Below are 11,499 nucleotides of genomic sequence, written 5' to 3' on the forward strand. Positions count from 1 at the left end.
TATATGTGAGAATACTGTTGACTACAGCAGAGCCTCGGAGACTATCTGAGCACTGCCATGTGCGACTACGGACATTCAAGACTATGTGCTAAGCTCACACCATTACTCCCTGATCACACATTACTGCAGGCGCAGCACATCACAGTCCCACTTTCATCATTTTGAAAGACACTGTAGTCATCGGCATGCTTACCAAAAAAAAAGTTAGATCATTTCTGACTTTCAGCAAAAGCCTGTTGACACATCATCTACTAAACAGTATGTGTAAAATTCAGGCCCGTAGGTGAAGTAAAGAATAACAGTTTTGTTATGTAACATAATACCCTTCCTATTTGTAAGCAGAGGTTTAGGAGCCAGATGAACGGAGTACATCTCCTAGTAACCTGGTTTTGTGTGCACAAACAAACACTGTATCTGACGGAGAAAAGTCTGCACAGGAGGCCGAGGTGAGACTCTTAAATATGGTGCCAGGACAACACAGTGAAGGAGATAAATGTGGACTTCTGGAAGCAGCAAAGACGTGAAGGAAACCCCTCATTCTCATCAATATGCACTAAGTGGAGACAGTCAGCAGTTTGTATTTCCTTTAGATCAGCAATACTGTGTGATGTTTATATGTAAATTCAGCCTGGCTCTGTAGATCCTCTCTACCTTCTATATGCGACATTGAGAGGAGCCTATCTGTAGCAGCTGCATCACTGTGTGGTATCCATGCTGCACCACCCTGGACTTTAAAGCTGTACAGCAGGTGATGTAAACAACATAGCTTCTCACAGGCAATAAACGACTAACCCTCCAGGACATTTACCACAGGAGAAGCTTGAAGGAGGCCTATACAATCAACCAAGACCACACTCATCCTTGGCCACAAACAGTCTTTTACCTTCTGAAAAATGTTACCAGAGTATTGTTTCCGAACAGGTTCAGGACACTGTCGTCCTCAATGCCATTAGACATTTACATTTATAGTCAAATATCACTCGCTCACTTTCTGCCTTCACTGAATTCAGTGGAAGGTAATTGGCTTAAGTTGTATTTTATATTATTCTGTTTTATTTCATTGTAATACTGTAACTGCTTCAGATATGAAACATGTAACTGGATTAATTACATTTAATCAGCCATAGTAACAGGTAGGAGAGTTTATGACCATCTAAAATGGAGTAAAACTTGAAAAAATAATAATGAAAGGTCCTGTATGTAATGTTTTACATGTATTAATCGCTTTTTTATGGCCAGCTTGCTGTTACGGCTGGTAATAAAAGCAAGTGTGTGAGTCCTTACTCTAACAGTGATAAAAGTGAATGATACACATACTTGTTTTAATATGTGACTTATGGTTTAGTATTAGTTTTGTGTGAGTCCATGTCTTTAACTCAAATAAACACACATCTCTTTCTTGTCTTCAAAGTGTGGTATTGTAGCAAATATTGAGCATCGTTGGAATTCCTTTTTTCTCCTTCAAATATTGACCTAAGGGACCAAAGGTTATTCTTCTTTTTAATCATTCCTCAGAAGATTGCCAAGAGGAGGTGGAAGCTGTTCCTGGACTCCTGCAGTTCTGAGACTTCATAAAGCACAAAAATAACAGCGCTTTTTTGCTACATGATCCAGCTCTTAAATTTAATGATGTAGCGAGACTGGCTGTGACCCTTCATTCACAGACAGAAAATCCAAAAACTCATACATGGTTCTACTGTTTTCCTCCAGGGGCTCGACAGGAGCTGCACTACGTATAATACAATATCTGATTACGCCAGAGGATCACTGTGATCTATTAAAGTCCCTCTAGCCCCCTCTTCTGGGAGGATAAGGGACAACATGGCAATTGATCACCCATTGCTACTGTACTGTCACATGGGTCCCTGGGAAACAACACACTGCTAAACAGTGCTGCATTTTTTCATTCAAAATGGCAGACTTATGACTCAAGTAATTCAATTCAATTATATTAATTTTTTATTTATAGTGCCAAATCATAACAAAATTTATCTCAGGACACTTTACAGAGTAGGTAAAGACCACACTCTATGACTTATTTATGATTCACATAGACCCAACAATTCCCCCGTAGAGTACGGTGGCAACGAAAACCTTCCCTATTACTTGCAGGAACGTCAGACAGACCCAGCTTTGTGGAGGAATTTGACACAAGTAATTTTTCTTGTTGGTAGATAAGCAAGTCAAATCCAAAGTCAAATGTATATTATAGTTATTGATATTCAGGAAAATAAATATTATCAGCATATTATCAACACAAATCAAACAAATATCCCCTGACAGCCAGACCAGGCTACAAAGTAATCAACTGTAGGCTTATTTCTTTCTTAAGTTCATCTAAATAAAAATGCCAATGTTTTATTTTGATGATTGGATTGTTTAGTGGTATCAATCGTAAGCTAACATCAGCCCTCACAGACACCATTATGTTACGCATGTCAACACTGACAACATTGAACATTTTAATATTTTAGATTAAATATTTAAACTGAAACGTGATAATAACAAATATAAGCATGGACTAGTCATTTTAGTCATCATGTCTCAAGTCAAGCCAAGGGTCTTCAAAGTCCATGTCAAGTCTTAAGTCTTTTAATTTTTTGTCAAGTCAGGTTGCAAGTCAGTGATTTGAGTTGATTCAAGTCCAAGTTGCAAAGTCCCAAGACCACACCTCTGCACAATGGCACATAGTAATTTGTTTTTGTTTTGTTTTTGGCACAGAGGAATTCAGCTACAAACCCAAAACTTCCTTCTAATGAAATGTGCTGCTACACAACCGGCTTAGTTCGTTCTGAGAAATTACACCAAAGTGGAGGAGCCTTTATGTTCCTCTACAACACAGGGCAACTAAATAAGCATGGAGATGTTATGATAGTGTAGTATATTAGCCTACATAAGTAACTACCCCTAACTCATTATGTCTTCCAAACCCTGTCAACAACCAGTGTTGGGAGTAAAGTTGGATTGGAGGAACAAAACAGATGGGCTTGTAAAACACTTTAATTTTTGGTTAATTATAAGAAACACCTAATAATAGCCCAGGCGCTGTGTCTTGGTTGTTTACAATGCACACACCGACCAACCCCATTCACCCCAGCACAAACAATCTTCACACCTGGGGCAACTGAGTAGTTACAAAAGGTTGTTGATGCCTTTCTTGTTTTGTGTTGTTTTTTCTAATCAGATGGGTCTACTTTACCTTTACTTTATTCATAATAAAACTCAGTATTCAAAATGTAGTTAAGTTTTCTTTGCTAATGTTTATGTTATCAGTAAAGCACGCTGACAATTATTGCTTCCATGAAAAATAATTATAAAACTGTTAATGAAATAAGACTCGGCGCCTTTTTGTGGTTACATAATATAAACTTTTATTTTGAAAATAGAGCTTTTATTTTCAGGAGGCCACATCGGATAGATAGGGAGTAGCTAGCTAGCAGACATTATTCAAAGTAATTGACGTGACGGACGTGACCCTCAAACCTCTAGTCATCTATTTGATAACTCACATCGGGAGGCTCGGTCAGATAAACGTGGACGACTGTCTGCACCTGTGGGTGGATGCGTGTGTTTATAACAACCTGTCTTTGAATTCACAGCTAGCTTCTCTAGCTTATCAGAGTTAGCTAGGTTAGCTTGCGTTAGCACACTAGCAGTGCCAAAACACGGGTAACGGGCACACAGATTAGGAGTTGAACCTCACTAATAGATTCATTTTTCGAAGAGATCTAATACCAGAAAACACACATTACAGCTATGACCCATAAACATGAGTCAGTATTGACGCTGACTATAATTAGACATATATGAAGTGGTGCAGGCATAGTTGGTCCCATGGTGTAATGGTTAGCACTCTGGACTTTGAATCCAGCGATCCGAGTTCAAATCTCGGTGGGACCTCGTCCCTTTTAATCTATCACTGTTAAAAGTTATGTCTTCATGAATCGTGCTGTGCAAAGGCAGCAAGGAAAGTGACAACAAAATGATGAAATATACTCGCATTTTATTCGATTTTATTACTTCAATTGTCTGTCAAATGCGACATTCTTCTCAGGCCTAAAATATATTACTTCTTTTACATACAAATCCAGTATGAAAAATAATAATTGTGCTGAAGTCATCTAGTCTATCAATTGATATAAAACACACAAATACCAAACAAAAATGTATTGGTAAACATTATGATCATACTTTCAAAATATCTTTTGACAATAATGTAGTCTTTGGCTTAAAATGAAACTTAACTCACTTATTTTGTGTTGCCATGGTTATTGATGAGTTAAACAGTGACAAGACCAATCTGATATGGAGAGACTTTTTTGGTACTGGCTCTTTTTAATGATGACATCCCTAACGTGATAATGTCCTTTGATTTCATGTCATTTTTTATTTCCTTTTATTATTTGTGACTGTTGAAAATATTCAGGTCCTGTCCACAATCTTTTAAATTACATGTGTTAACTCTATTTTAAGGCTGACCCAGCTTTTACTTGCTTATGTAGTTAGTAGCAACATAACATATAATCTGTCTTTGTTTTAAATTGTAGGCAGGTTTAACATTATATGTTATTACAACTGTGGTTATCACTCCAACAGAAATATACTTTTAATAGTATAGCCGGGAACAAATGTTGGTTGTTAAAAATATGATTGTAACCACTGAGTTAAATGCAGCCTGACACTTTCTCCTCAGATAATTAAAATACATAATCTCTAATTTCTTCTTTTACTCTTTCTCACATTACATGAGAACAAAAAACTGTATTTATGCCACTTTACCCTGAAACATGACTGTTACATTTTACTATTTGTTGAAGACTTCTTAACCACGTTTTCCTTTAGCTTTAAATGTTGATGTAAAAAAACTTTAATACGAATAACAGCATGGATTGTCACTTACATGAACTATTTGAACAGGATTACATATAAAATAACAGAGAAAAACAAAACACTCTAAACTCTCAATTCAATCTCACTTGGCAAAGGTTACCAAAGTTAGGTCAGTCTTGTCTGCGTTGTAAACTGACATATAAACAATACTTTATCTGTCCCAAGTGTATTCTGTTATAAACAGTCATACAGCAGAGCACAATGGTGCAACCTGTAGAAATGCAAGCACAGATGTAGTCCAACACACTTAATTAAAAATCATATGAACATCTCCCACAGAGCCCCAATAGTCCAAAATTCTTCTGCTTTTTCATCTACGTAGTTGTGGTCCCAGCATGACTTTGTTGATAAAATTGACAATGGCCACAGCTGGCTGCTCGGGGTCCATCTCTGCAAACAGGTGACAAACGTTCTCTGTAGAGCTGCCTGTCCGCCTCGCCACAAAGCCAAACATCCTGCAGCAAAATGGAGACGTGTGAGGTCAAAAGATGGGAGAGCTAATAATATTTGACACTGAAAGAAACCCAATTTTGTCACAAGAAGTCAGAGTTACAAATCTGATGGTGATTCACTGCCATGCAAAGTAGAACACTGTAGTTGTTAACATCACGCGCCAAGAAGAACACACAGTGAAGCAAGCACTTACTTGCTTGACTTGCTATCAGAATTAGTCCACCTGAAGCACGGGCACACAAATAGAGACACAGAGACAAAACGCAGGAAAACATGAATGACAAAGATATGGAGACAGTTTCATAGTGACTCACAATCTACATTAATTTCTCAGAGTAAAAAAGCAGCAGACAAATCACAGAGACCTTATATTTATAAAATATAAGTCAATACAGGAAGTGCAGCAGCAGCAAGCACACAGATGTAACTGCCTTTACTTAAGATAATCAGAAGTAACATGTACAAGCACATATAGTTTTTTTTTATTTAAGGTCACAAATGCTAATTTTCAAGTTCATACTTGTATTATGGCTTTCTACTAGAACATGTTTAATGCTTTGATGTTAAGAAACACCTTTATTCACCCTCTGTCTAAAACACCATTTTAGCACCTGTCTCTTTAATCCCCCCTCCAGAAAAACTCTCTTTGTATTTCTGCACCGTCATTGCAGCCAGGGGACGACTTAAATGGCACTGTAGCGACACTCTGTACCTTAATATAGTTTAGTATGATTAGAGGATGTGAGTGGAGTGGAGAGAATTTCTGCTCCTCGCTTGCGGAGCTGTTTGTTCCACTCGCTCTGCTGCTCCAAGCTGCTCCAGTATCGCTCCATGCTCAACTAGATTTCACCCCGCTCCACTCAAATTGCTCCCCACTCACTCCAAAAAAAGGTGGTGCAGCAATAAAACAGATACAAACTCGAACAAGATTTGAACTCATAGTGTTAGTGCCAGAGCGACACAGGAACAGGACATATAGGTGACGCTCCACACTGCATAAAAAGTCCTGGACATACAGGCTCTGTATGTATATTATGATACTTTCTCAGTATTTATATGTTTGCTTCATAATAAAAAAAAAACACGGAAATCTCACTTAAACTATATGGCACCTTTAATCATACTGTCAATGTCTGTTTCTTCAATATGTCTCAGTGACCCACCTCTGGTCTTTGGGGTTGAGACTGCTGAAGGTCACACTGTTGATTGGATAATGTCTCCTGAAAAACAGCCTGTGGACACACAAACAGTATAATGGCTTGTGTGTCTTTAGCATTATCTCGTATCTGGGAAGTTTTCTATCAAATTGGTGCACATTGCCAGTTATTTTCAATGAATTATAGAGTCGACTGTTGTGTCTAAGATGTACCTTCTTTTGCTGTCGGTTAGAGTGATGCCCTGAGCTGACACTTTGAAGTGGACCACTGTTGCCACCGGGCGTGGACTCAGGGCCAAAGTACACTTGGTTGCCTTTGAGATTGCCTCAGGGCCCGTCAACGACTCGGTCTCCACAGAGTTCAGATAGAGCACGTTGCAGGCTTGTGTATGAGAGATGAAAAAATAGGGATTAACGCAGTTTGGTGCTATGAACAGATGAGACTTGAGCAGTCTCTGCTGGTCAAAAGTAAAAACTGCAACTGAATCACCAAAAAATGAAACAAGACCATTTGCTACCTGCTCCTTGTTTGAGGAGGTCAGCGGCCGTGCTGGTGTTTGTTGCATTGTGCATCTGCTGAAGCTCCCCAACCAGATCTGAAACATACTCTTCAGTTACATAACTATACCGTCTAAATGATTAAGGATCCAGTCTGTAGCTGTTGTAATAACCTGCTATTCTTTGTAAGTGTTTAACAGTTCTCGCATAATCAATAGATCTTGTTTGAAAAGGTGGATATTTCCTTTTTTGGAATAAAAATCATGACATCTAAATGTAATGATACTGATTTTTACCTTTTTCTGGGACGCGAAGTGCACATGGCAGGGAGATGGGAGTAATTGAATGCTGGTACACCAGGGCAGATAAACTTCCTGAAACAAAGACAGAATGAGAAAAAAGGTAAAACAGGTCACCAATAAGACATATTAGAAGACATTAAAAGGAAGATAACAGGCGACTGGGAAGGAAATAATAAAAACAATAAATTTCTGTATCTCGTACATAACTAATTATGTGAAAGGTATTGCAGCAGTTGTGTGTCCCTAATAACTGACCGAAGTAGGACTCATTCTGACAGCCCTTGATCTTCACTCCCCGTGGCCCAGTCTCGATGAGGAAGTGTCGCACCAGCTGTTCCAGAGGGTCCCCTGGGAGAGAGGAGGGTGAGAACGGAGGGAGTGAGGATTAAAATTATGGCAGGCTGTCTTACTGCAGAGCATATTCTATAAGGATGTATGAATAAAAACACAAAACAAAGCAAAACACATGAATGCATAAGAAGAAGAATTAGGGCTGGCTAAAAAAAATAGCCTTAGCAAATGTATAAAAATCATGTAATTAATCACCCATTGAAATACATAAATCTGGCATCAAATTTCTATACATACTATCTTGAATGGGTGTATGATGCGACTTGACTGGTGCCAAGAAAAACACTTAGCACAAGCCTTTTTCATATGGACATTTTGACTTTGCCATAAAAAGTGCAGGAGTTTCTAATAACATTAACGAAGGCTCTGTTGTATTCAAATGTCACATTAAGCCATGCCGCTGTCAAACTCACAAGAGCCAGCACGCACAGGAGCCTAAACCTGAACCGAAGCAGCTAAATGGAATTCAGCTGTCATTAATTGTATTATTTACACCTTTGCTTTGTTTGTCTCTGGGTAAATTTGTCTGTGGAGGCGTCTGTGATACGTGTCCTAGCCAGTTAAACTATCGTCTTCAACACAATTATAATGGATACCTTTGCTGCCGGTGATGTTGGCGTTAGGAGGAGGGGTGGCCACCTTGAGCGCCAGGCCATAGGCCCCCTGGAAGGAGTTACTGTCTCTGATGAGGAATGTTCCTGGTTCCTTGTCCTTCAAAACAGCAATGGCTACGGCGGAGAAGACACATTAGAGTATGGGTGTTGTAGTGTAAAATGAGAGGCGCAGAAATGACAAGATATCCCCATCCTTTGTTATGTCCCTCACCTTGGTCTCTGGAGATGCCTGGTTTGTACCAGTACTTAGAGCTGTCCTGGACAAACTTAGCATTGACCCTGATGTCTGCTTCCTCTCTGCAGCTGTGTTGTAAAGATCCCTGTACCTGCTCTCCCACAAAGGGGGAGAAAGTAACGTGGTGCGTGGGGGAAGTAGCTGAGGAGGCGCGGAACAGAGAGTTGTGTCCATTTAGGGATCCTGGTGTGGACGAAAGCCGCTTCTTCTCGGGTAGCGGTGGTTGGATGGTGGGGATGGTGACTGCAGTGTACCCAGTGTATGGGACATGAGGGACGTTTAGTATTGGGTAGTAATAAGACGCTAAGGGGAAGGTTGGTGTATGATATCCATCGGGAACAGGTGATGGTGGTTTGGTGTCGGTTGAGCTGTCTCTTTCTGGAGTCAGTCTTTGTCCCACTGCTGATGTAGAGCATTGGGGAGAAGACTGGAGGTTGGGGGAGCCAATAGGAGAATTTGGGGATGTGGTGGAAGGACTAGAGCTGAGACTGGCAGAAGGGTTTGTAGATACACTTCTGCTGCTGTCAGACGGGGTATCGCTGATAAGGGCAGAGCCGTTTAGTTGCACTTGGACTGGTGTGATGGTAACAGTGGCATAGTTTGAAATCTGTTTAGATCCCTCCGCGCTTCCTGTAATCTTGGCTGCTCCAGTCTTACCATCGGAGTTCGAGCTCTGCTCACTTGATGATTGTGTGGAGTTTATGGATATGTTGGAACTTTGGACTGGGGTTTCTCTTGGTACTGGTGTGATGGCTTTGCTGCTATTTGTGCTGGCCTCCACATGTGTCGAGGTTTCATGGCTTTCAGGAGGGCTAGCAGTTACACTGAGAAAAGGGAAAAGCATGGAACAAACAAGACAGATATCTTTAAATCTGTATTAATGTAATTTCATTTTCCAGCTTTAGAAAAAAGGAAAAGCTTCACCCACCTGTGTTCTATGTGTGTGGGGCTTCTGCTATCAATAATTGTGTAGTCTTGATCAGAGTCCAGTCCAGGGGTGGTTGACTGTCCATTGGAGTCCATTTTACCCTCTGAACCCTGGGATATTCCATCCTCTACCTCAGCCTTGGCATTTTCCACTTTGAGAAAAGTGAGATAAAACAAGATTAGATGAAGGTATAACAAAGGAATTTGAAAACTAAGAAGTAACAAACATGTTATTTCAATGTACCACTGTATCCATCCACCTATCCAGTCACCTTTTTGATGCTCAGTGTGCTGCTGGTCTCTAGATCCAGAGGGAGTCCCGGGTAACCTTACTCTCCCAGGAGAGGGGCTACTGGCGGGCAAGGGAGAGGCTGATCCAGAATGATACCCTGAGGCGTAACTGCGGCTCTCATGGCTCTCGGCTGGGGATGGTTGATAAGGAGAGCAAGGACAGGAATGTTGGGGCTGTGGAGGGGTGTGGTACCCACTGCTGGCTCCGTCCCACACATCCATCAGAGACTGGGGGCTAGGGTAGCCCTGATGGGTTCCGATGGCGTATCTAGGCTCCGGGTTTGGACTTTGATCCAAAGTGGAGTGGCAGGTGCGAAATGTTGGCATGGCTGATTTGCACTGCCAGAACTCTGCCTCCCTCACCACCTCCCATGGATTTTCACTTTCCCATAGCGGAGGCGCCTCTCTTGTCCTTTGCATGCCTGCTCCTTGAGGCCAGTGTGGGTTTTCTGATTGGTCAGGGTGCAATGGGTGGAATGCCCTTACTGAGGCTGATTGGTGCTCTCTCCTGCTGGAGCAGTCCCGACAGGAGCAACCAGAGGACGTTGTTGGAGAGCTGAAGAACATTTCCCTGTAAGGGCTGGAGGGCAGTGATTGATGGGAGAGATGAGAAGTGGGGTTGTGGCTGGAGTAATGGAGAAGGTGACACTCTTCTCCAGTGCAGAGTCTGTTTAGGGCTGGGAGGGTGTGGCTGTGTGCATGGGTGTGTTCAGGGGTGGAATAAGAGTAGCAAGGCCTGAGGAGACATGTCGGGGGTGGGGGTGGGGCTGGACGTTCCCACGGTAACTCTGGTAAAGGATGGGCACTATGTCGTTGGCAGAGTTCCATATGAGTTGAATGAGGAGGCGGGGACACAGATTTAGATGGAAAGGCAGGCAGAGTTTGGCTTTTTGGATTCTTTTTGATACTGTTGCAACGGCCGAGACAATGGCCATCGGAGAGGCAGGGCTCTCGTTCCCTCTTCCATCCCACATCGCCACAATTTCCCCCTGCTCGACCGCAACACGAGCGCTCTCGCCTCAAACCTCCAGGACTTGGTGCCTCTCCGTCATCTAAAATCGCTGTCTCTCTATCCTTCTCTTTCCCTCTTCTTTTCTCCTTCGCTCCATCTTCCTCTTCTCCTCTCCTCGGTGGACAGTCAATGTTTTCTCTTTCTGGGCGGTTTATGGACAGAGAAGCTTCGTCCAGGTGACCAGAAGGGACTGAGGAGTGGCTAGAGTCAGAGGCGAGAGGTTTGGGTTGGCTGGGAGTTTGAGGCTTGACTGTTGGGCTGCTACTGAGGCACCCATTGGGCGACACTGCTGAGGCAGTCGAGCCCGGCCCACGGCGCTTCCTCACCTGGGCGTACAGGCTGCCGTCCAGAGGGCCCCTTGTATGAGAGATATCTGGTAGAAACAAGAAGGGAGTGTGATTTGATGTTTGACCCTCTTAACATAAAGCTTCTTATTACACCTGTGTGTGTGTGCATGTTTGTTTGTTTTTTACTTTCAATGCTGTCTTGGTGGTGCAGGTTGAAGTCCTCATAAGAATTCCATCTGACCACAGGGTCTGAGGTGTTGTAGTCCACTGTGATGGAGGGGTCATTCTTGCGGTATTCTCGGCCTTGGAAAGCAGATATTTGGATATGAAGCATGTGAAAATGTAAAGTGAAGAAATGCAGTGACAGACAGACAGCTGATAATATTCACCCTTCATTTTTTCTGGCCCATTGGAGAAGATAAACTCGACTGTAGCATCCGGAGGGAACCTGTCATCTACAGAAAGATGAGCATAAAGGCAGTG

General features: G+C 41.9%; 1 protein-coding gene across 2 annotated transcripts in view; it reads right to left on the bottom strand.

Moving 5' to 3' along the window:
• Nucleotides 1-3,992: 3,992 nt before the first annotated feature.
• The window catches only part of LOC310965309 (tensin-2-like), a 31,389-nt gene continuing 23,882 nt past the window's right edge, over nucleotides 3,993-11,499 (bottom strand). Inside the window, exons 14-26 of one of the 2 annotated variants that reach the window (XM_083938822.1) lie at nucleotides 11,406-11,471; nucleotides 11,203-11,319; nucleotides 9,699-11,102; nucleotides 9,428-9,578; nucleotides 8,476-9,323; nucleotides 8,247-8,378; nucleotides 7,555-7,647; nucleotides 7,294-7,371; nucleotides 7,018-7,095; nucleotides 6,713-6,881; nucleotides 6,507-6,575; nucleotides 5,537-5,566; nucleotides 3,993-5,345 (exon numbers count right to left, since the gene is read on the bottom strand). In XM_083938822.1, the coding sequence (XP_083794948.1) occupies nucleotides 5,201-5,345; nucleotides 5,537-5,566; nucleotides 6,507-6,575; nucleotides 6,713-6,881; nucleotides 7,018-7,095; nucleotides 7,294-7,371; nucleotides 7,555-7,647; nucleotides 8,247-8,378; nucleotides 8,476-9,323; nucleotides 9,428-9,578; nucleotides 9,699-11,102; nucleotides 11,203-11,319; nucleotides 11,406-11,471 (3,380 nt within the window). In that variant the 3' untranslated portion in view covers nucleotides 3,993-5,200. The remainder of the gene's footprint in view (nucleotides 5,346-5,536; nucleotides 5,567-6,506; nucleotides 6,576-6,712; nucleotides 6,882-7,017; nucleotides 7,096-7,293; nucleotides 7,372-7,554; nucleotides 7,648-8,246; nucleotides 8,379-8,475; nucleotides 9,324-9,427; nucleotides 9,579-9,698; nucleotides 11,103-11,202; nucleotides 11,320-11,405; nucleotides 11,472-11,499) is intronic. The other variant, XM_083938823.1, reaches the window with a different exon arrangement.

This window comes from Echiichthys vipera (assembly GCF_963691815.1).
Source record: "Echiichthys vipera genome assembly, chromosome: X".
Lineage (NCBI taxonomy): Eukaryota > Metazoa > Chordata > Actinopteri > Perciformes > Trachinidae > Echiichthys > Echiichthys vipera.